A 26,054-nucleotide genomic window follows, 5' to 3' on the forward strand; every position below is an offset into this window, starting at 1 on the left:
TTATGGTCAAAAGATTTCATTAGGACTGTTTACGTTTGACTTGTCATTAATCGAGCAAGGGCAAGGTTGACCAATCATTGATCGAGCTAAACTTGAGTTCATTGAAGATTGATTTTGTTGTATTTAACTTGTTTGTTCATTATGAGTTAAACTTTGAGCCTTAATGAAGTATAACTTAAGTTGATTGATATTTAATTGACTTGGAATTTGAATTTTTTGGTCCAAATAGAAAATTTTAGGCTGATTGACTTTGACTTGATTGACCTTATTGAAATATATTTTCAGGTGACTAGTATTTGATTGAGTTGACTTGCCTCGATTAAGTAGATTTGCTAAACCTTTAACTTAAAAGTTATAGTAGGAAAATGATTCCTGAAGCATCTCAAGACCTTGCCTAATATCACTCTCATGGTCATCTATATTGACTTCTTTTTAGTACATAGCTTTTGTAGCTTGGCAAAATTTCTTAGTTTAAAGGTGCTTTCCTTTAAGTTATAAGTTATAACAATATTTTGTTTATAAAGTAGTTTCTAATTAAATGTGCTTTCCTTCAACATTTGAAATGATCTCAACCCTAATACAGGTTCCGAACATGCTTTCTTTGTAGAACTCATCTCTAGTGCTTAAAGGTTAGAGACTTTAGGCAGTGGTGGAATTCATCTCTATAACGGATTGAGGTATGCATTGTGTATCGTTTCTTTTTTGCGACTTTTTAAATTGCATAGTTACCTACATTGCATAGTTTTCTATCTTGCAGTTTTCTACCTTATAGTTTTCTATCTTGCATTTTTCTACCTTGTAATTTTCAGTGTTTTCTACCTTGGGTTTTAATTTATGTTTATGTAATTTTATTTAGTTAACCAAATTAGAATGGAAGCACATAACAGTCAGACTTCAGCTTCTAGTTACACTGTTGCATGAGCAAGTGGACTCTGATCGAACCATTGAACCGCTAACCTCTCCTTCTTCCGCTTCATTAACCGGTCCAATTTTCAAAGCCTTTATCATAAGAAAGGTCTATGTGGCATAGAGATGTAAAGACTATTTTGGAATAAAACCATGGAAACTTGATGCTGTCTCAAGCACCATGTGGTACAGCCTCAATGAGTTTCATAGCGAATGATAATGTCTGCTTTTGATTGGAATAGAGAAACAGCGAAGTAACAATAGAGGTTCAAGATATATTTGAGATAATCCCTCAAAATTCTTCCTATTATAACAATAACAAGAAGTTTTTTTTTAGCATGAAGCAGCTTATAAGAGACAAAATGAATTTAATGCAAACTTATAAGAGGCAAAATTTTCATATTATACAGAGTTATAAAACCGACTGCACGATTAAGGCTTGATCTTTCTATTGCTGTACATAACTATAGAAAGGTGCTAAAATGAATAACGCATAAAACTCCCTTCCTCTTTGATTTAACTACCATCAACCATGATGTTTATCAAAATAGGAGATACAAAGCCCCACCTTCATTTCAATATCTTCCTTCACTGACCTCAATCCAGCAATGGCTATGTTCTCCACAACATGAAAGCAGCTCGAGCATGATTTAAGATATTTTAAGTCTGCAATATGGTGTCTCCCTTCAGGAAGTTGTCGCGGACTTCGGTTTCATTTGAGACTGTTTTTGTACTACTTTTTAAAACGGCTTTCTAGCATAAAATTTTTAAATTCAAAAAAATTTTGTACTAGAAAGATGTTTTAAAAAGCAAAAAGAAAGCCGTCCCAAACGAAACCTAAGATTTCATCTGGAATGATTTTTTTACTGCTTCTTAAAACAATTTTTTAGCAAAAATTAAAAATTTTATACTAGAAAGCTGCTTCAAGAAGCAGTGAGATAATCATCCCAAACGAAATCTCCATCAAAATTCTTCAACTCTCACAGTTGGTCGACGCCATCAGTGTACTTATTATCAACTCTCTTTTCTCTCTTCAGCAACTTCTTTCAACTCCAAAGTATAATTCTCTGACATTTTAAGATCACATTTCTTTTCACAGTCACCAAGCCACCCTTCTTTGTGCCAGGGAAGCTCAACTAGCACAGATGATTTCCTGCAAAGTGTTTGGAGCTTTCCTTCCTCACAAGCATCAGATGAATCATCAAGAACCCTTACTGTCCCTTGCCCTGGTCAAACCAAGGATTTTCTTGAGCAGAATCTTTGAATAGCCCATCATTATGGCCCTCCATTTCACTTCTCCTCACTGGTTTCAAGGTTTCACCTACTTGATCTGTAGTATGAGAATCTGCTGGCAAACTGGAGATCTTAGCAGATCTTGGCTTGAAAACTCCCCATGCATAATACTTTCCAGAGAACACTAAAGTAAAAAAGATTGCTTAGCAATTTCCTGCTATGCAAATAATTACAATGCTTGGTTTTTCTTGCTGGAGGTGGCACTTACTTTGATGTTCTCGCGGAAGCATGAACGAGGAGAAGATAAGCAACTCAACTTCATCAAACTCAAACCTTAGCATTAAATCTTTGTTGATGAAATCATCAACAAGCTCATCAAGCACAGTTTCGGCCCTGGATAAGATATAATAAACTCCTCAAATGTTATATGTAATCAGATAATCAGAAAGAAGTGAAAAAACTACAGCTTCAGATGAACAACTGATTTTGCTTCGAAGTAAGATTGGATAATGAAGCACCTATATCCATTTGAAAGAATTATAAACTTGGTAGAAGAAGTGCAAATCCAGAATGCCAGGATTCTCTATGTTTTGAAAGATAAATTTACCTGTCTGATTCAGGAAAGAAGTAAAGGGCAATATTATCAACTGTTGGGGACGAAACCTTGAAACTATTTGGCCAAGCAACCAATCGCGGAAGCTTCTGCATGTAAAGAACCAAGGGCAACTTTCTAGCAAAGTTGCATACCTTTAAACATGCTGTGGTAGACAGATGAGCCCTTAAGGGACCAAGTTCTGCTTTGTTAATGTTGAAGCATCCTCTGTTACATACAAAAGCAATGATCAAACAAAAATATCAAAATTGAAGGGGAAACAACATGAAAGGAAACTATGAGCATACTCAAATCTTATTGTTGCTGCAAACAAAATTTAAGCTTTTGATGAAATATATCTAACCTCCAAACAGGATAAATAAAAGGCAATGAAGGTGGTGTTAGTTGACAAGGAATATTAATTTCAGCTTTTGTGTCGATCCATTTTTCTGCATGTCTATCAGATGGCTTGACCGAAGTATCAGGTAACCTTTTAGTTGCAAAATTCGACGCATCTCCTCTATCAATAACAGAATGCAAACTGTTCAATTCATGCTCAGTTGGTAGAATCAAATTGACCGTTGGAATCAATCTTCTTTTCCTTGGCCTTCTTCTTTTTCGCTTTTTCTTGGATTGTGCTTTTATTTCACCTTTTAGATGACCGTTGAAAGTTCCAGACAAACTTGTTCTTGCAAACTTAATACTAGAATCTTGACCAACTGTGAAAGGTTGAATATTATCCAACTGATCCATGCCTGGTACAATCATCCTTATCACTGGCTTTTCCTTTTGCTCTTCTATTTGACCTTCTTTAAACTCGGAGCAGGTAGCTGATACTACTGCATCTAATGCGTTGGTTCCACAGCTTGAGATCCACTTTGAAGTCATGTCAGATGGTTCCATAGAAGTACAAACGACATGTTCAACTGTGAAAGAAAATTTGGCGCCTTGACCATTAATGGCAGGATCAAAATTGTCTAGCCTATAGTTGTATGGCACAATCAATCTTCTCTTTGAATTTCCCTTTCTATATTCCTCTATTTGATCTTCTGTTACTGTGAAGTAGGCAGATGATCTCACAGCATCTAACTCATTGCCATCGTTGCTTAAGCTTCTCCCTATTGTACTGGGCAACCTTTTCACTACGAATGAAATACTGCCTCCTTGACCATCAACTAGGGGACGAAAATGGTTAGTTGGTAAAATCATTCTTCTACTTTCTGACTCTCCCTTCTCATATTCTTCTATTTTATCATCTTCTTGCTTACAACAAGCAGATGATCCCACCGAACAAAAATTATGGGTGGTGCATCTTGCACCCCTCCCTAATATCACCCTACTGTCAGAAGGCTCAACAGAAGCGCCCGGCATTCCTTTGCTTGCTAATGAAAAATTTGTTCCTTCATCATTAATAAGATGATTAAAACTGTTTAACTCATCCTTGTCTGATAGAATCAATTCTCTCCTCTTTGAACTTTCCTTCTCAGATTCAACAGTTTCATCTTCTTTTAGCCCTCCTGCTTCTAATTCACAGGTCCCTCCTATTAAATGCAAGTTGGATGCCTCAACAGAGTTATTAAGTGACCTTTTAACTGCGAACTGAATATCGGTACCTTGAGCCTCTACGAGAAGTTGAGAATCATCTAACGCATCCTTGTCTGACAGAATTGGTCTTTCTCTTTTTGACTTTTCATTGTCAAATTCTTCTATATCATCATCATTCTGTTTAAACTGAGCAGATGAGATTATTGTAGCTGATGCACCACCAATAGCACAACTTAAGGTATTCCTTTCATAGTCATAGGAGACATGATTGTCTAGCTTCACACTTGAACCAATTCTAGCATTAGAAACTGTATGTTGATCTTGGGAACTAACCAAATGGTCATTAGCAGACCCAATTTCTTCACAAGGACTATTTAGTCCAATTTGGGCTCTTACAGAAGCATGATCAAGAATTCCCAGAGAAGCTGGTGTGGGGAACTTTGTCTTGCTGACAGAATTAGGAGACTTGCTTCTGCAATCTTCACACAACCAATCGATTTCTGCAGTAAGATCTTCGGGTATTTCTTCTAGGCAATAGCTGAATAGTCAAAACAAACAGCATATTCATCATAGCCAAAAGGGAGGTCGCAGAAAACCAAATAGTGTGTACAGCAAGAGCAAAATACCTATGTCTTCCAGCACTTTTGCACTCAATGCAGTAAAGAAATGCCTCACTAATACCAACATCACCGCATTGCCAACAAACATTAACCTACAATATCAGGTAACAAAAATGGAAATTCATAATTAAGAACAAAATAATAAATGAAAACCTCCAAAAAAGCGCAAAACGGCAGTACATATAAAATAATAGAATGAATATTCACTATGAAAAAGCTAACTTACAATCATCATCAGAATTAGTTTTATCCAAACTATTTGGGTTGGAGCTATGAATCCTCATTTTCCATTCAATTCAAAGTCTACTCTTTGCAAATCATTTTAACTAACTTACAATCCATATACCTTTAGGTCTACCTCTTTTTCTTCCTAATCCTCTAGCATTAACTCTATCAACTCATCTACAGGCAAGTATTCTACCTTTCTTTGTGCAGATCTGTAGAAGATGAAGGACAGAAGAAAGAAAAGCAAAAGCGGAAACAGAGACAGAGAAAGTAATAAAATGTATTTCTTGTATTAGCTAGAGATAGATACATCGGTTTATATAGCTGCTGTACACATTTACATTTCTTGCTATCCAATGAAGTAATGACACGTAAGCATGATTTTAATAAATACAATATTTAACTGTTTTGGTATTCTAATAAGATCCAAACCTTTTCAAATCTATTTTCTGCCTTTCAACCGAGCATTTGATAACACAAGAAGCAGATCAAACCATTGTAAATTTAAAGACATAATATAGAAAATATAAAAACTTATGAAACTAAGTTATTCCACATCACAAAGTAGGTAACGAAACTTTTGGCATTTCAAACAGAAGAACAAGAAGTTATCACACTAGCAATCCAAAGGAAACTCTCTATGCAGATAATAAGACACCAAATAATTTGGTGGGGTAATTTGTTTTTGATGCAGAGCAGATTAAATCATCATCCATGTCCATGCAAAGTCATCACATCAAGTATTACAACATTTCATGTCATGTTTATGTTGTATTTCATGTTTACTTTATGTGTCATGCTTATTTCATGTGCATGCTATGTTAGTCAATATTAGTCATGACTCATGAGTAATGTTCATCATTATATAAGAGAGTGACATAGATCCTAAGTCCTAACAGTCATTGGTTCTTCTCTATGCATACCATAATCATGTGCTAAGAAAAATAATTTTGCAACATAATTTTATTATATCTCATATTTAAGTGCATAATGAAGACACATTATGGGGCCATTTGGTTGGATGAAAAAAATGCGGAGTAAAATGGGTTACAATCTAAAAGGAATACATATATGTGAAATGTTTGAGATTGTTTGGATGAGTGTAAAATAAATATATGTGAGCACTTTTTTATTTTGCTTGAAGTAAAATGAATGCAATAATCGTAGTGAATTTGCAGTGTATTTGAAAATCGGTCAGATCTAATAATTTCCAAAATTAAACTAGAGAGTGAATTACAAATACACCAAAAGTTTAATTTGCATTTATTTAACTTCAAATCGAATGCCAATAATTTTACACTCACTTTATTTCAAACCAAACACCCCAATGTCTTTCTTTTATTAGCCTAGAATATTAAAATTTCGTATTGAAGATCATCTTACATATAAATTGTGTTTTAAGAATGTTTCGAGTTGTGGGCCATTACTTGCTTGATCTTGAGGGCAAGGTTAGTTTGAAGGGATGTGTAATGTTGGGGATCCGAAATAGAATTTAAGTGTTAAAAGTTAAATAAATGTAATATATAATTCAGTTGAGTAGGTTTTTTAGGTACTTAATAGATTTTTATTGTGTTGTGCTATTAGTTCTATTGTACATTTATAAATAGCGTCCATTCAAAGACATTAGAATAAATGAAAATAATAAGGTAAGTCACTCCCCAATTTTCTCCCCTTTTGTATTTGGCACCTTGGCGAAGAACTCAAATCTGCAATAATACTGAGTTGCCAACATAGTCGAATCCACCATTTATCCCTACAATCCTTCAGGGTCACATCACTCACGCTGCCACATCCATAACAATTCTCTTTACGTCTTCTTAAAATGATGAAGAAGATGTCTTAAGGAAAATCTTGTGATTGACGGGCACCTCACCAACTCATGGACCTGATATATTATCTAGAATATTGATAAGGGATTTCCATGAAGTTTGATCATTTATGAAGGAAGTGAAATATGAAACAAAATAATTTTACTTCACCTCACTTCAAAATGATAATGAAAATAATAATATTTTTGCATCCAAACCCTTTATGTTACATCAAAACATGATCCCACCAAACAGCTCAAAACACTCTCATAGAACCTTTCTAGTAAAGCAAGCTTTCAAACTAATCCCTAAGCAGCAAAAATAGAATCATTGGCTTCAACGAAATGGCAGAACCAGGTGATTGAAGAGCAGCCCCCTCGTCCCCTTAAACTTGGGATAAACCCCATTGTAATGAACCACGTATGGTATATACATAGCTACTTATAATATAGAAACTTGCCACAAGATACCCTTTTTCTTCTCTCCTTTTAAACCCTAGTTCTACCACTACATCCACAAAACCCAATTTGAAAACCCTAACAGAATGTACCTTGAAAAATCTAAAAGGAAGCTCCAACATGAAAAACTAAAAGTAAAGATGACTTAAACGATTTCTGAGTCTCATGCCAATGAAAAAAGATTACAGATTGACCCATAAAAATAAAAAAAAAAGCGCAAAAGAAAAGAGTTTACCATTTCCAGACAGGGAACCACTGACGGGGAGAAATTATAAAACTCGAGAACCAGGGGATCATATAAAACCGCTGCTGTGAGAAAGCCTGAGTAGGTGGTGGACTATTAGGGAAACGGTTTCCCATTTCTAGGTATGTGGAATTTCTTATAGGAAACGGAATTCATATGTAATCGTTTCGCCTGTAAATCCAACATCCTTCATCGCGTTCCGTTTTCGTTTGTACAACGTGCGTCTTTGCAAGCGGTTTCGCGAAGCCAGGCCGGATGTCAAATTGACCCACAAACCAGTTAACCTGTTTAATATTTTTTTATTTAATTTCTTTTCTTATAAGTATAATCTTATTATTTTTAATCAAATAGCTTTAACTTTATAATTAATAACTTAGAATTTTCTTTAATCAAAATAGGTTAACTGGCTAGGTTTGGATCATTTAGATTGCTAACGTGATAAATTCATATTGATCTTTTGGACCCGTTAATTAAACGACATAGATTACAAATGACGCCTTTCCTTGGGGGGAAGGCCATGGTTTGATATAACAAATATATATCATATAGAGTGCATTACATGCTGGCAATTGGAAGAATCAGTATTTACATGTTCGATTTTTGTTTGGTCGGCAGGACTATAGTCGATGGGTGACGGAGGTTGGAAAGATCGTATTTTGGTGACAATGTTTGTAAGGACTATATTCAGCGGGCGACGGAGGTTGGAAAGATCGTAGTCTGATAATGGAGATTGGAAGGACCACAGTCGACGAGTGACAGTGCTTAGAAAGATTGTTGTTTGACGACAGAGGTCGGAAGGACTGTATTCGGTGGGTGACAGTGGTCAGAAAAGATCGTTGTTTGACAACATAGGTCAGAAGAATCGTAGTCGGCAGGCGACAGTGGTCAGAAAGACTATTGTCTGGCGACGGAGGTCGGAAGGACAGTAGTATTGCGATGGAGGTCAGAAGTATTGTAGTTGGCGGCCAACATTGGTCAGAAAGACTATTGTCTAGCAATGGAGGTCGGAAGGATCGTAATCTTGTGATAGAGATCGCCATGACCGTAATCGGCTGGTCAAAGTGGTAAAAAAGATCGTTGTTTAACGACGAAGGTCAGAAGGATCGTAGTTGGCAGGTGACATTGGTCAGAAAGACCGTTATCTAGCGATGGAGGTCGGAAAGACAGTATTTAATTGGCAAAATTGGTCAGAAAGACTGCTGCCTAGTGACGGAGGTCGAAAAGAACTTAGTTTCGTGATGGAGGTTAGAAAGATCATATTCGAAAGACCACATTAGTCAGAAAGATCATTATCTGGCGATTGAGGTCGGAAAGACTGTATTTGGAGGGAGACAACGATCGAAAGACAGTTGTCTAGTGACGGAGGTCAAAAAGACTGTAGTATTGCGACGGAGGTTATAAAGACTACACTTGGCGGCAAGGTGGAAGCTAATGTCACTTGGTGGCCGTGTAGAAGTCCGACATTAGTTGGTTGTCAGGCATAAGTCCAGCATCAGTTGGTGGTCGAGCAGAAGCCCGGTAATAGTCTGACAATTATTAGTAGTCTAACGGTGGTCGAGGAGGAATTTGGTGGCAATAGAACTCTAATCTCTCTCTCTCTCTCTCTTCTCTTCCTTACTTGGGTCCCCCTTAGTGAAGAATGAGAAGCTACTTATAGTTTTCTAAAAATGACAATAAATAATAGGGAGATCAAGATATGTTGGGAGTGTTTTAAATGGACGATCGACATTGATCCCTTTGATCGTGGACCGTTTACTGAGCATTTGAATGTCTTAATGATATTAGAATTTGACAATCTTGGACTTGTTGGATTTGTCTGATCGAGCTGCTAGATTCTACTATTACCATGTTACGTTTGGAAATCGTTTTTTCATCCAATTTATGGTTTGAACCTTCTAAAGATACTTTGAGTCTTCGATTTTGACTCATTTGGGCTTAGATTAACTCGAATTTGATGTCGTTGGATTCGCCTTTTCGAGACGTTCAGTTTGACTATAAGATTGAAATCAGAGTTCATATGATTATGAATTTAATTTTAAAAATTTTCTGCACAGGAATAAACATTTATCCAATTGGGCAAATAAGACAATAAATTATGCTCATCATTTGGAGTTGTTCTTAATTGTATGGTCTTCAAAATTAATTCTGAAAACTTTTTAATATTGCATTGAGAGTTATGATTATCAAATTGAATTTTTTTAAATCATATCAATAATCATCCTAACAATTATAGGATTCATTAAGAAATGTTATAAAGGTGATTATAAAATTATTATAAGAACAATAATTGTTTAAAAAACTACTTTATAAAATAATTTTCTAGCAAAAAGTTTATTAGAAATTATTGGTCAAATAAAAATTTTAGTCCAATATAAATAATGAAACAGTAAAAATCTCTCTCAAATGAGGACCAGTAAGAAGAACTCTAATATTAGCCCGCACTTAAAATATCCTAAATATTATTGAGAAGACTATTAAATTGATATTTATTTTATTTTTAAGCGTCTGCACTCCGCATATAGAATATTTTTATGTTTTTTTAAATGATCTCTATATTACTAATTGGATTTATTATGGTCACCCACCAAGGCTTAGGGTGATTGGCCCCATTTTGAGTTTGAATCCCCCATACTACTGCTTCGCCTTTTCAATGGGGCAAAACAAGTGTGAGCTCGATGCCGGTGGGTGGTGTCGCTACATCCCGAGGGTCTAATTATGCCGTCGAGCGCTCCTCTTAGAATAGCAACCGGTAAATATCCCTTAAAAAAAAATAAAAAAAAGGTTATTATGGTCCAGCAACCCTTAAGAAACATAGACCGACAGTCCATCCTACTTGCTTGATTTTTGCTTCATGGCTGAGAACCAAATCCACGCATAAATGTAATCGGTGGGCCCGTCGGCTCATGTCACCTAGAAATTTTTTATGTTTTTAAAATATTTTTAAAAATAATTGATATATCATCAAAAAATTATCTTGATCGGACAAGAATCTCGAGGCAAAATAAAGTCGGAAACTTCATAAATTAAGGACAAATTTTTAAAAGGATCAAGTTTCAAGTCAGATTTAAGAGAAGGAGCAGAATATAATTTTAATTTAAAAAGGAGCAAAAACGCACTACATGATCACGTTTTCTTTGAAAACGAAAAAAAAAAATTGCGTTTTAACAGAAAACGTGAACAGTGATTGCATTTTCTGTTAAAACATGAATAGTAACCGCATTTTCTATTAAAACTTAATTTTTTTATGTTTTATATTTGGGGTGAAATTTTTATGTTTTTTTTTCAACTTTTTAGAGGATGAAAAGAGAGAGAGAGGTAGAGAGAGGGATGGATGGAGGGGAGAGAGAGACACAAATGGAGAGAGAGAGAAACAGATAGTGGAAAATTATTTAATTTTAAAATTTTTATTAACTTTTAAATTAACTTTAATTTTTTATAAACTTTTTAGTTATATTTTAAATATTTAATTATATTTTAATTAACTTTAATTTTTTTAGTAAATTTTAATTATATTTTAAATATTTAATAATGATAAATATTTATAACCTATGTTGCACGGTTACTTCTATTTATGAGGCATGTTGTACCGGATATAAGTCGGATACAGACACGCCTCCGATAAGGCACGGATACATGTCAGATACGAATTTATCGTGCCCAATTAAAAGATTATTTAAATTTGACGAAAAAAATAGAGCGGCAACAAAAAAGTTAATAATTTTCAATAAACAGAGCGGCAACAAACTTTTCCTAATTTTAACTTATTTTTAATTTTAAATAAAAATATTTTACTTCTTTTTATCTCATTTTTTTTTTTAAAATAAAAATATATTTTTAAATATTAAAAATAATTTTATTTAAATATATTCTAAAATTTTAAAGATTAAAACTAAAAAAATTAAATATTATTAGATTATATCAATTTTAATAATATTTAAAAGTTTTTAAATTTTTTAAATATCTTATAAATATTTAATAGTTAAAATAGTAATCATTATTAAATATTTAAAATGTAATTAAAAAAATTATAAAAAATTAAAGTTAATTAAAATATAATTAAAGAGAGAGGAAGGTGAAAAAAAAACTTAAAATTTAGCCGGAATGTAAAACATAAAAAAATTTAGTTTTAATAGAAAATGCGGTTACTATTCACGTTTTAATAGAAGAAGAATCAATCATGTTTCACGTTTTTTTAAAACGCAATTTTTTTTGTTGCGTTTTCAAAGAAAACTGATCATGCAATATCGTTTTCGCTTCGTTTTTAATTCAAAATTTACATTATGCTCCTTATCTTAAATCTATCTTGAAACTTGATCCTTTTAAAAATTTGCCCATAAATTAAATTAAGGATCACCTGAATTCCGATTTTAGAAAACGTACAGTCAAACTGAGCGTCTTGGAAATACGACCCAACGACATCAAATTTGACTCAAGCCCAAATGAGTCCAAATCAAGGATCTGAAGCGTTGTTGGAAAGTTCGAACCACAATTTGAGTTACGAAACGGTTTCCAAACATAACGTGCTTATAGTCGAATCAAGCTTCTCGATGAGAAAAATCCAACGAGCCTAAGATCGTTGAATTCTGGATTTTTGTCCATTATTGAATTTTTACCTAATGTCATCCTTCTAACCATTGTCGTCAGATAACGGTGCTTTTGACCTCCGTTGCCCGTCGACTACTGTCCTCCTTCTGACTTGCGTCGCCCACCGACTATAGTTCTTTAGGCCTCCATTGCCCGCCGACTATGGTCCTTCTGACCCATAGTCGTCCTTCTGGATTACGTCGCCCACCAACTACAATCATTATGACCTCCGCCGCTAGTCGACTACATTCCTTCCGACATTCGTCGCCCGCCGACTACGATTCTTTTAACTTACATCGCCCACCGACTACGGTCCTTCTGACTTATGTCGCTCACCGACTACAGTCATTCTGACCTCCATCGTTCGCCGACTACGGTCCTTCTGACTTACGTCGCCCACCGACTACAGTCCTTTCGACCTCTGTCGTCCGTTGACTACGGTCCTTCTGACTTATGTAGCCCGTCGACTATGGTCCTTCTTACTTATGTCTCCCACCGACTATAGTCCATTCGACCTTGTCGCCCGCCGACTACGATCCTTCTGACTTACGTGCCCACTGCTACAGTCCTTCTGACCTTCGTCGCCCGCCGACTACGATCCTTCTGACTTATGTCGCCCACCAACTATAGTCCTTTCGACCTCCGTCACCCACCGACTATAGTCCTTCCGACCTCCGTCACCCGCCGACTACGGCGCTTCAGACTTATGTCGCCCGTCAACTACGGTCCTTCTGACCAAACAAACATATCAACAGTGATTTTTTGTATTCACATCGTATAATGTACTCTATAAATTGTAAATCAAGCTAAGGTCTTCCCTCAAGGAAGGGCCTCATTTGTAATCAATTGCAATACTAGTGGATTCATTCAAACTAGATTAGACCTCGTGGTTTTTCCCCCTTTTTCAGGAGTTTTTCACGTAAAAATCTTGGTGTCTCTAGTGAATGATGTACACTCTCTTTTTATCTCTGTGTGTGTGCTAGATCTTCGTACAACGCTAAGATGTTAAACATTATATTTCTCTATCGCCGCGAATACTCCAAGACACAACAATAATAATAGATATTATCATTGAATATTTAAAATAGAGCTTTCTTTTAAGATGAAAATTTTAAAATATTAAATTATCAATGAGATAAAATTATTATAAGTAAAATTAATTCTTAATTTACACAATCCATGATAAAATTCTAGCATTATATATACACAAATTGTTATCACACTAAATAAAAAAAAGTGTATCCTTAAATTATAGTATATGAAAAATTAATAAAAATTAATTAAATATTTATTTTTTCAAAAAATTAATAATTTCATTTTGATATTTTTTTATTATTAAAGAAAAAATTTGGAGGATTCCTATGCCCTCGGCTACGCTGTGGCATATACTATAAAGCCTATATGCCTCAGCCAAATACAACTTCAATAAATTTATAAAAAAATAATAAAAAAAAAACTAGCTTTATTTGCATTTTACTCGTGAATAGTCAGCTAGAAGCCTACACCATCCTACATGAAACTCTCTCATAAAAAAATATACATATAAAATCTTCATGCAAAGCTACGTTTGGTGTGGGGGTCTGGTTTAGGAAGAAAACGGGATGACCCTTTGCATTTTCATGCAAAACCCAATCCTGCTTTGCGTTTTCTTCAGAAAACGTAAAATAGGATCGCATTTCTGCTCCTTTTTAAATTTAATTAATTTCATACTCCTATTCCTAATAGAATTGTAAACTTTGCTCCTTTTAAAAATTTGCCCTTTCAGCAACTTGAGGGATTGATTAGAAGGGGAATGGTGAACACATTCCATGTATTTAATATATATATATTTTTTAAATGAGTAAAAATAAAATAAAATAAAAAATGTACTAATATTATAAAATAATTCGAAATATAGATATTAAAAAAAAAAACTTTTAGCTGAGAGAAATCTAAGTTATCAGAGCTTTGTTATACACAACTTCTTTTGGCTTTGATAGTTTTCTTGCAATTTTTTAAAGAAGCTTCTTAATAGAAATTTTCTTTAAATGAGCCAAAAGTTTTCTTAAATGAGAAAAATTATTATGTACTAATCTGAACGTGCCACGTCATACAATGCATACACTTCACATCACGAACATAATAATCTTTCATCAAACGAAGCCTTAATCTATATTATGTCATTTTAAATTATTGCAGCCCTCTCCTCTCCGACGGCGAACGGCGAGAAACAATTGAGGCGGCGCAACAGCTGCTCTTATGGTGCATATCACATTGAAGGCGAGTCAACAGAGCAGTATGTTGTATTATTGATGTCCTCCATGCAGAGTAAAATAAGAGCAGTATGTTGTATTATTGATGTCCTCCATGCAGAGTAAAAGAAGGCAGAGTTCGGGATGCTATTGTGATAGATGAGCTCATAGGCAATCATTAAGGGCATCTCTAACAAAAAAACCCAATTTACACTCCAAAATACATTAAAACTTCATAATACAATCATTGTTCTACAGTAAAATGTCATTTCTTCTTCCTTCGCGAGTTTCCTGCAATGATAATCATCTTTGGTGTGTTTTTCTGCTCTTTCGCGTGCTTATTCAGCAAATTCCGCAACGAATTTTTTTGGCGTTGGTGAACAGTCAAACGCTAATATTTTTTTGGCGTTGGTGAACAGTCAGACGCTAATATTGACGTCGCACTGTTCACCTACCGAAATTTTGACGTGCAATTTAGAGTTCAAATGAAATAAATGACGGACTGCATACTGTGATATAGTGTTTGGTTGGAAATGTTCTAATGCATCTAATCTACTCAGAAGCAAATGCTACCGATTTTATCATTTTTTTAGAGAGTAAAAGATGTACATAAACTATGACAAAAAAATTCTTGAATAGTAATACTTGTTGTCATACGAGCATAAACTATTTTATACATATATTAACTGTCAAATTTCAGTTCACTACATTGAGAATTGTAAAATACTGAATTGGTATCTCCATTAGAAAAGCAAAAGATAAGAAACAGAGTTACCCTCTCTTCTCTTCTAAAACTTGTTTCCAGGTGTGGAAAGTGATGAGCATATATTCCTCTGTCATCAAAAAATTTCTCAAGAAGAGAAGAAAAAAGTTCTATAGATGAGTTAGATATAGCTATGCTCTTCCACTTGTCTGCAAACCAGCGGAGTTGTGCTGCTTTGCCGGGCCAGAAGGTGGCGTTGGCATAGCCTTTGGCAAGAAACCAAAGAAGAACTTGGGATTCCTAGGCAACTCCGGCCACCTGCTATTGAAGGCCTCCATGTTTCTGGTACCATGGCAGCAAGAAGAAGCTAAAAGAAGAAGAAGAGTCAATCCAAGTGTTCTTCTCAGTAGCCAACCCATCAATTAGCTCAAAACAGAGAGCTTTGAGGAATCATAGAAAATGGGAGTTTGGAATCCATGATAGGAGCAGATGAAGGAGGGGATAAAGAGAGGCCAAGGATTGATTAAGGGAGTTCGAAGTGGAAAACAAGAGGGGAGAGAGGGAGAAGGAGAAGGCAAGAAGGGTTAATAAAAAGGACAGAAACCTAAAGTTTAGTACTGTCCTCAGGTTTGGTGAGCAATGGGGCCGCTCCTGTTCAATGGTCGACTAAGGAATAGGAACTGTTCCTTTCGTATCCCAGCATCACTGCCTGTCTAGTGGGATTTTGTACTCCTCCTTGCTCCCTCCCTCTCTCTCTCTTAAATATCAAAATATTTTTCTTCTTTTAGGTGGGCCCAATCAAATACGGGAGATTTTTGAGGTATGTGCTTCTTCTAGGTCAGCCGAAGATTAGTCACGCCGCCAAGCGCTCTTTTGGAGGTGATAGCGGGTGGATACACCGTTCCAATAAAAAAAGTATCATGAGTGTGATTATATGTTGGAAAAAATATGTGAACTCGAAGAAATTATGGGATAGTAATAATTTTTAGATCTTGGACCATCATGAACTTTCAATTAGGCTTAATTGATATCTTGCATGTTTGGATTTCTCACCTGCCCAGCAATCTCTTAGATTGTCAGATCTCATTCTGATGCTTCTCGTCGCCATTTATTGACCGACATTATTGATGTCTAGAATCGATTAACTTTCATTAATGACCCTGTCGCAATGTCTATTGCACCCTTCGATAAACAACATCAATTTGTGGATACCATCAACATTCAACATTTTCAAAGAATCTTTGGTTGATTGGTTGATTAGTAGTAGTAGTTATCTTCCAAGTATCAATAACATATTTTACAATTTCTTACTCATAAATTAACAAAGAAGTATGTGGCAATCTCTAATGTCAAAGAAAACAAAGACCAAAAAACTTAATTTATGGGGAAAATTTGCACCGGGATTTGATTGCCGTTGACGACCTTCAAATTTTTGTTAGTCCATTTTTTTCATAATTTATGAGAAAATTTTTGGACTAACTCAGGAGGACCGTGCCTTTCCCCTACAACCATAAAGGGTATTTATAAATATTGGACGGAATTTTTCTCTTAAATTTCTGATTTTTTTTTATATTTGAAAAGCAAATAATCAACAAATTATTTTTTAATAAATAACAAAGGGAGAAAGTGTTATAATAAAATACAAATATGTACACATGAAAATATATATTGAATTATTTCCTTTCATGAAATTTTTGGAATATATTTTCATAATTTTTTCTACTTTTGAAAAATTTTAAAAGGAAATTATTAATGCAAAATAAATAAATAAATAAATCTTCTTTTATAGTGCCACCTTATTTTGGAACAAAGTTTATAGGCTAGATGTTTTTGGGCTTCCTGAAAGGATTTTTGGCCCGAACACTGATCTAGATGTTTCTGGACTTCCTAGAATCTTTTTTAAAGTCTCAAACTCAATTTTGACATTTTTCAGATTCTAATGGAGCCTCTATAATAAATTCTGAGCAATTTAAAAAATGTAGGAACAAAATTTTCTAATAGTTTTTTGCTTTGATTGATGCCCCAAATTCATGAAATACTAAAATAATGATCATTACATTTTACTTAGTTCACGGCCCGAAAGGGAGATCCACATTGACGTCAAGGTAGCGATCGTGCCTCTTAATTTATTTGAAATTGAAATTTTGCATCAACGTTTTTTGAAAAGATCTAAAATATATTTTCGGACTTTGCAAACTTTAACATTCAAAAATATTGGTGCAACTGAGATATAACAAAAAATTAACTTGTTTAGGAAAGAATAGAATTGTAAATTTTTAAAATTAAATTCAGTATCTTATGAATTCCAATTTTATCCAACTCATAATCAAGCAGAATATCTCAATGAGATGAATCCAACGACACAAAAATTGGTCCAAACCGAATCCATATGGGCATAAATCCATGGACTAAAACATATTCGAAGGTTTCAAAGCATTAAGTGGATAACCAAATATGACATGCTTGTTGAATAATCAAGCGGCTCGACGAGACAAATCCAATGAGCCCAAGTCGCTTAATTCTGACATCAGTAAGGCATTTAAAAGTATTTGCAAGGATTTGTTTAATTTTAACGTAGGAATTATTATTGAAAACATTGAAATAGAAGTCAATCAATTCGCTAATTTGATAGTCTTATAATCTTAATACATTTTTAAGACTTCTAATGAGTACATTTGCAATTTGTTGATTTATAAAGTCATTTTATATCTTAAATTGGCTTACAAGTGAGCTTAATCACTCGAGCCTTACTCTACATAAAGTCCATAGAACTATTTTCATAATTATATACACTACAATTTTGATGTGCTAACCAAATTTTCACGGTTCAAGATCTTTGTAAAGTCTATAATCTATATAAAATCCATAATCTATATAAAATCCATATAACCCTAGCCAAATCAAGTTTGTTGAAACTTTATTTCTCATATCCTTCCATGCATATTTAAAAAGAGAAGACACTCAGTGAACCAATGCACACCATTATTCATTTATGCAAGTTCAACCAAGTCACTTAGGGAACTTGAATTGGGTTCAATAGTTTGTTCATTATGAAATATCTTGAACAATGTATAACTCAAAACATGCTAACATTGAACTTGATTAATACCTCAAGTCACCCAAAGATGAGTTCATTGAAGTTGCCTATGAATCAACCCTTATTCAGACTTCAACATCAATCTATTGAACTCGCTCAAGGGCTCATGAAGTCTCATGTTCGTCAAATCCACTTGCTCAAGAAACTCGACAACTCACGTTAAATACTTGCTAGAAATGCTCATCAAGGGCGCATTCCCTTCAATCAAAAACTTTCCAAAAGTTTTGGACTACTAGCTAACAACAAGCCAAACTCACCATCTACAAAACTAGGCATATGAAGCATATATCATCATAATATATGATCATTTTTTTATTATTAACTTTGATTCTCACTTATAATTAGGATAACTAATCTTGTGTTAAAATCATTATGAAATTGTTCTTTATAGCACAATTATCTCAATACTAAGGCTTGGTTTGGACAACTTTATACACCTGCTTTTTCTCTACTTTCAATAGAACTTTAAATTAAAAAGTAGCTTTACGAAGTCATAAAAAAGTTATCCCAATCAAAGCTTAAATTTCTCGCATACTCTCTCCATGATTCTCCATAGGATCTCTTTCATTCTCTCTAAAGTCTAAATTATCTCATATTTATCTTAAAAGAATTCTTTGTATCTAAAAAATGAGAAAGAAAATCAATTATCTCATATTTATCTTAAAAGAATTCTTTGTATCTAAAAAATGAGAAAGAAAATCAATTATCTCATATTTATCTTAAAAGAATTCTTTGTATCTAAAAAATGAGAAAGAAAATCAATGTAAAATGGTTAAAAAATTAGTAATTATGTTCATAATAAATAAATACTTTTATTATTATTATTATTATTCAATTTAACTCACAAAATTAGTGCATAGAGATCCAATTAAAAAAAGCAAATAAATTTTTTATATTTACAGTTGGAGCTGTTTCATTGGATGTTGAACTTAATTTTGGATTTTTAACAGCTCACATAAGAGAGAAATTAGAACAAACAGAATTTACAACATCATTACAGCTATTTCCCAGATATTAAACAATATCATAATTTGATAATTTGGTTTAGGGGAGAGATAGAGGGTGAGCCAATTTATTTTAATTTGAGCGGCCCAACCCATTATTTATAATATTTATAATTCATAAATAAATAAATAAATAAATATATATATATATATATAATAATAATAAATAAATGAACGTTATTAAAAAAAAAGCTCAAGAATTATATTAATGCTTTATTTGGGACTACTTTCTTAAATAATTTTCTAATTTAAAAATGTCTTAAATTTAAATTTTTTGTATTAAAAATTTATTAAAAAACAATAAAAGAGCTTTCCTTTTCTACCATCTAATAGATATTGTTTGTTTGCGTATGGACCCAAACAGCCAAGAAGTATTATATATTATAATAATATCAAACTTTATTTGGGACAACTTTCTTAAATAATTTTCTAATTTAAAAATGTCTTAAATTTAAATTTTTTGTATTAAAAATTTATTAAAAAACAATAAAAGAGCTTTCCTTTTCTACCATCTAATAGATATTGTTTGTTTGCGTATGGACCCAAACAGCCAAGAAGTATTATATATTATAATAATATCAAAATAAGACTAATTATACGATATAAATCCTTAATAAAATAACTGTAAACTGTACCGAATCAGTGCTAAAAATGACACAAAAAAAAAAAAAAAAAAAAAAAACCAGAGAAAATCTTGGCCGGCGAACTGAGCAGGAAATGAAAGAAACGAAGCCATTAACAGATTTGGATCGTTTGGAAAATAAGAGAAGTTAGATCATCTCCAACCGAAATCTCATTTTTCACTCCAAAATGCCGTAAACTACAAAAAACCGTGATTTCATCTCCAATGGAACGCGTTTTTCACCCTTTTGCAGTTAACCGTCGCCTCTTTTTTTCCCGCGACAAGTTCGGTAGAGTGGTAAAAATGGCGGAGATGAACAGTGCAACGCCAATATTGGCGTCCCACTGTTCACCCGCAGCCATATAGAGGAAATTTCGCAGTTCGGCTGGAGCTGGCCGGGAGCTCCATTCAAGCGTTTGAAGGTCGGTTGGAGATGCCCTTAGCTTGCATTTTGAGTCAGTCTTCCAGCCAGTTATATATGTACAGCAATAACAGGAGAAAAGACAAGGCTATCTCAGTATGCTCGTTTCGCCTCCAAATGGTATGTAGGCGGGTTTTAATCTCACCAGATTGGACTTCTTCTTTTTATTTTTTTATTGAAAAAAAAAATCAATCAAAATATAGTGAACTAATAGAAGAAATGTTTCTGAAATATTGTAAGTAACTTAAATAAATTTATATACATATAATGTTTGTATGCGGAAAAATTATTCTGTGCGGCATCCAGATGCATCTGAAAGTGAATTAAGACGCGCCATGTCACAGGGGCTCAGTGCGTCCGGTCACATGGTGCGTCCGGCTTTGCCTACTGACACGTTCAAATGACGAACAAAATAATACCTCTTGTATGATGGGATGCTCATCGAGAGGAGATATTATTATGTGCGGAGTCTAGACGTAGAGATACGTCCGGACTCCGCACATAATAATTTCTCCGAGAGATAGCCGGCAAAAAAGCCTCCATATGGTTTGGCGGTAATCATCTTTGACTTGGGAATAAAGCCTGCAACCTTATAAAACTATCATTTAATTTAGGGTTTATTTTTTTTACGTAAGAGGATTCATCATTCATCAAACCAAGGGTGGAATCAGGAAAGCTCAAGGTGGGCAATTGTCCATCATGTAATTTTTTTCATAGAAAAATAAATATTTTAACTATTTTGTCCATCTTCAATAAATATAATTACCCAATTACTAAGAGAAAATTTCTTTTTATTTTATTTTATTTTATACATAAAATTATGCATTTCATAATCCTACTTTACCATTCTACCCTGCATCAAATGATTATATATGAAGTGAGACATATTTGCAATTATTTATTTATTTGTTGCACTTTGCTTTGTCATGTTCACAATTATCACATTTTCACAAATTTAGATGAATTGGCTAATAATTAAAAAACTCTATTCATCATCCCTCTTTCAAAGTTGTGCAACATCCTTATAATTCGATTAGATAGATTTATAATTGCTCAATTGTTAAATATTAGATACAATATTCAAAAACATCCCCGATAAAATATAATTGTCATTCTGCATAGCCTACACCTAACCACAAACATGTCCACAATATTTATATAATAAATAAGTATATTAGGTTTTAATTTTTCCCCGGTTTGGCAATTTCATCACCTGCATGAAGGGCATTTCATCAGTTTAATGGAGTTGGTAGCTCCCATCAAGAGAGAAAAAAAAATGTGTGCAATTTCTTACCTAACAACTGAATATTAGCATTAAAAAAAAAAAAAAACTGAATATTAGCAACCAATTATGAAAAATGCTACACATAAAATTATAATTAAATTTTAATTTAGATTTTATTTAAGACAATTTTCTCACTATTTACTAAAACAATTTTTTAATATAATTAAAAATTATGTATACTAAAAAACTGCTTTAAAAAATAATAAGAAAGTTGCCATAAATAAAATTTTAGTGGTAAAGTTTTATTTTAAGGAAATTATTAAAATCTAAGAAATTTTTACTAATGAACCACAACAAAATTTTATATTTATGAATATATTATATAATTCCTTATAATTATTTATAAAACATTCTATTCTATTCATTTTTTTTACTTACTTACCATAATAATTAGAGATTAGCATATAAAATAAGTAAAGAAATATTTATTCAAATTGGTGATATACTTGAAATAATTATAATTAGTTAGATGATATATGAATAAATATAAAAATTTATAAAAAAATATTTTTTATTTTAAATTGTCAATCAAATTCATTCTTTTTTTCATAGAAAAAATTATATCATCTTATATTTCATTTTATCTTATATCATTAATAGAATTGAAAAAAAAAATAGGTTAAATGTCTAAATAAAATTACTATAAATCTCAGAATTATTAATTTTTTTATATATCCATCTTAAAATAAATTTAATAATTTAATTAAAAAAATTCATCAAAATATTTTAATACAATTTTTCCCAATTTAAATTTATACCAAGATGGGAACTTGGAAAAAAATCTATGCAAACGTGATGCATAAAAAATTATTTGCAGCGGTGGAAACTGTAGAGCCGTTAGATTAAGCACGAGATTCGAAATAATGCAGATCCAAATTGCCCTATATTAAATACTTCTTTTATTTTTTTAATCCACCATTACACGAGATTGACATTGTTAAACGAGAATAACGGAAAATTATTACAGAACTTTGACTTAGACTCATATAATATTAATTTCAGCGAAGAAAACGAAGCACTTCTCCTTTTATTTTTTCCATCGTCTTCACACGGCTCCTTTGACCGCTCGTTCCACTTAAACCCACCTTCCCCTGCGCGAAAGCCTCCATGATCCGAGAAGAAGAGAACAGAGGAAGAAGAAATAGATGGAGAACAAGGAGGAAAGAGTTCAGTCACTTAATCTGGAGGTCAAAGTTCCCAGCTTTTTCCGGTGCCCGATCTCCCTCGACGTGATGAGATCGCCGGTAAGTCTCTGCACCGGCGTTACCTACGACCGCTCCTCCATCCAGCGTTGGCTTGAATCCGGCAAGAAAACCTGCCCCGCCACCAATCAACCTCTTCCTTCCACCGACCTTATACCGAATCTCACCCTTCGCCGCCTTATCCAGCTCTGGTCTGCCACTGCCGACTCCGTCGCCAATTCTGCTCTCAACAACCATAGACATGTCGCGGTTAATATCGTACGTGACATCCGCTCCTCCTCCGACCCCTCCCCTCTCCTCCGCCGCCTCGCCGACTTCTTTCTCGACGCCGATAACGATGTTTTTGAGAAGAACGCCATCGTCGGCTGCGCCGCCGCAGCCGTTTCCTCTGTACTGATACAGAATGCTGGCCAGATTGAGACCCTGCGTGCCGCCGCTAAGGCCCTCGCCGTAATCCTAGCCACCGATTGCATCGAGGAGAACAATAAGAAGGTCGCGATATCTTATCTAATCTCTCATCTAAGCGCATCGGTTTCCGCCCTGCTCTCCATCTTGAAAGATGGAAAAACGGTGGAATCTAGTGCGGATGCAGCTAGGATTTTGTGTGCGATCCTATTGTCATCAGATTCCAATTCCAAGGTTTCGATTGCCGAGAAGTCTGATCTAATACCGGAACTGATTCGGCTAATTAGACAAGAGAAGATGCATCGAGATTCGATCGATGCCGGGATTGACTGCTTGACGGCGATTTGCGGAGTTCGAGGAGCGAAGTTTCGAATGGTGAAGGAAGGGATCGTTCCGGCGGTGGTGAAGGTGATGAAAGCTGAGGCGGTGATGGCGCCGGCGTCGACGACGGAGAAGGCTATCAGGCTTCTAGAGGCGGCGTCCGGGATTGCGGAGGGGAGATCGGAAATCTGCAAGGCGGCGGAGGAGTGTTTGGGCGCTGTGCTTCGGTGGATGATGAAGGTGGGGAAGGAAGGGATGGAGGCGGCAGTGGTGGTATTGTGGAGCGTTTGTTACCGATTTCGGGATCAGCGGGCGGTGGAAGCGGTGAAGGCGGAGAACGGCGGCGTTATGAAGATATTGCTGTTGATGCAGAGTAATTGCTCGCCGGCTGTGCGGCAAATGTCCGGCGATCTGTTGAAGATTTTCCGGGTGAATACGAAAGGATGTCTCGCGGGCTACGATACCAAGACCACACACATTATGCCGTTTTAGAAGGAAAATATTTGGGTCAGGATTTATTAAACAATATTTATGTTAAGATAACAAAATAAACAATTAATAAAAATTTATTTTAAAATCATCTTAAAATAATTTTAACCATATGATTAAATTCTAATCAGAATATTTTGACCCTATTTTTTTTCCTTGTAGAATTTGGTAATAAAAAATAAATATAAAATTAAATTTGAATTTTATTTTATTTTGTAAATATGTGTAGATTTTTAATTACAAAAAATCGTCCTGATAAAAGATAATTGAAGATGAGTTTGTCTACTTATTTTAATTTTCTATTTTTTTAAGCATGTGTTTATTTTTCTTGTTGAAAATATTATAAGTTATTAGACTGATTTTGAGCACATGATAATAATTTAGCATAAGCTCTATTAAAGAGGACCACTATTCGACTAATCATTCTAATTAGTTTATGAACTAATTACATATCATCAAAATGATTAATGAGAAATTATTTGAGATGACCCTCCTTAATCAGCCTCTTTAGGAGGGCAAATTATTCTATGCGGACCCTGAACGTCATCCACATACCAATCAGAATGCGTCAAGTCACCCTTGTTCTGTACCTCTACTCGGTACCAAGCTCAATACTGCTGACGTGACACATTTTAACTGATTTCTGGACAATAAATTGCGTTCGTAGTCTTCGTAGTCTGCACAGAATAATCTCTTCTTTAGGAGAGTTTTTAAAATGATATAGTAATCTATATCGCTATAAACATTATGATGGAGAAATGTTCCTCTTATCACATTTGACGGCCAAACTTCTCTATGATTTGGACAACTTGAAAGTATAATTGTTTCAAAATTATTATCATGATAGTAGAGATAAGTTGATTTGATGAGGAAAAAACAGTCTCTTTAATGTAGCAAGGAAGGAATGGCGATGGAGTTGATTCCAACTTGTCATTAATTCATTTATTTTGCTAAGCATGACTCAAAGCAAACTAAACTAAAAGCTTGTTTGAGATGATTGTAATTTTTTATAAAATTGATTTAAAATATTAGATCATATTGTTTTATCATAGAGCAAAAAAGTTGAATTTTAATGTTATTTTATACTACTACAAATTTTATAGTATTTATTACATGAATATTTATATTTTTTTTATAAAATAATTTTCTATTTTATGCATTTATTCTTGCTAGAGGTGTAAGGTGAGCTGATTCATGAGCAAGTTTGAACTCAACTCAATAACAAGCTAAAAAAAAAATGAGCTTATTGATAAGTTGAAGCTTCAGCTTATGCTCGAACTCATATATTATACGAACTCGAGCACTACCTTGCTCAACTTATAAGCTCGTCAAGTCGCCCGATTAACATAAAATACAGTTAAAAATTGTTGCGTGCAAGAATATACGCGGCGGTAGAGTTTGTAAATTCACGTCCTAGCGTTGCACCTCTTTGAAATGATTTTTATGTACTTCCAATGTATTAGAGCACAAACAATATTAGCCTTTATTTATTACTCCGTGTAGCCCATCAGGCATGTTCTTGTTATCGTTTCATCTTATTACATGTGTACTTCCCTGTTGTGTTTTATATATATACTTATGTACTCCAAGGATTGCATAATAAGATATACAGTTCATTTCACCGTTCCTTCTTCTTCTCCATTCGTTCAAGAACAGCAAGACTGTTCTACATCTGCTTCTTGTACTGCAGTTCTTCGTGGTATCAAAGCGGGACTGATCCTCTCTTCTTCTCTCATCGTCATGGCAGTGTCGGAAGCATCGCAAGTCGAAGCCCAGTCCGATCGTGTCGCATCCGAAGAAGTCTGCATTTCGTCATCCTTCAAATTTCTTGCTTCAAATCTCAAAAATCTGGTACCCACTAATCTCTCCACAGATAATCATTCCATTTGGAAATTCCAAATCATCATGCTGTTTCGAGCTAATGGTTTTGAATTTTTTTTTTTTGAATTTATCTCCAACCCTCCACCTAGTTCTCTTCTGCAGAACGATGGCTCTACGATCTCTAACAGTGCTTACCACCAATGGCTACTCACCGACCAAAATTTGGCCGCAACCATCT

At 34.2% G+C, this 26,054-nt stretch overlaps 2 protein-coding genes across 2 annotated transcripts; one reads left to right on the top strand and one right to left on the bottom strand.

Moving 5' to 3' along the window:
- Nucleotides 1-1,269: 1,269 nt before the first annotated feature.
- On the bottom strand, nt 1,270-7,885 carry LOC110096608. Its single transcript, XM_020822647.2, has 6 exons — nt 7,623-7,885; nt 4,903-4,988; nt 3,096-4,814; nt 2,747-2,959; nt 2,408-2,532; nt 1,270-2,323 (listed from the first exon to the last, which is right to left on the bottom strand). Exons 1-6 carry the CDS (start codon nt 7,623-7,625, stop codon nt 2,118-2,120), a joined length of 2,352 nt encoding a protein of 783 aa, XP_020678306.1. The 5' UTR covers nt 7,626-7,885; the 3' UTR covers nt 1,270-2,117.
- Nucleotides 7,886-22,438: 14,553 nt separating this feature from the next.
- Nucleotides 22,439-24,038, top strand: LOC110096587 (U-box domain-containing protein 27-like). Its single transcript, XM_020822610.2, has one exon. The coding sequence runs from the start codon at nt 22,724-22,726 to the stop codon at nt 23,996-23,998; it is 1,275 nt and encodes a 424-aa protein (XP_020678269.1). The 5' UTR covers nt 22,439-22,723; the 3' UTR covers nt 23,999-24,038.
- The last annotated feature ends 2,016 nt before the right edge of the window (nt 24,039-26,054 follow it).

The sequence above is a fragment of the Dendrobium catenatum genome, unplaced genomic scaffold (genome assembly GCF_001605985.2).
Source record: "Dendrobium catenatum unplaced genomic scaffold, ASM160598v2 fragScaff_scaffold_664, whole genome shotgun sequence".
Taxonomy (NCBI): Eukaryota; Viridiplantae; Streptophyta; class Magnoliopsida; order Asparagales; family Orchidaceae; genus Dendrobium; species Dendrobium catenatum.

Bases quoted from the DNA above. Each gene is read 5' to 3' on its own strand.
- LOC110096587 (XM_020822610.2), top strand. From the start codon at position 22,724: ATGGAGAACAAGGAGGAAAGAGTTCAGTCACTTAATCTGGAGGTCAAA.
- LOC110096608 (XM_020822647.2), bottom strand. The intron at 4,815-4,902 runs GTATTTTGCTCT...TTGACTATTCAG, and splicing joins AAAAGTGCTGGAAGACATAG to CTATTGCCTAGAAGAAATAC. The intron at 2,960-3,095 runs GTTAGATATATT...TGTATGTAACAG, and splicing joins TTTATTTATCCTGTTTGGAG to AGGATGCTTCAACATTAACA.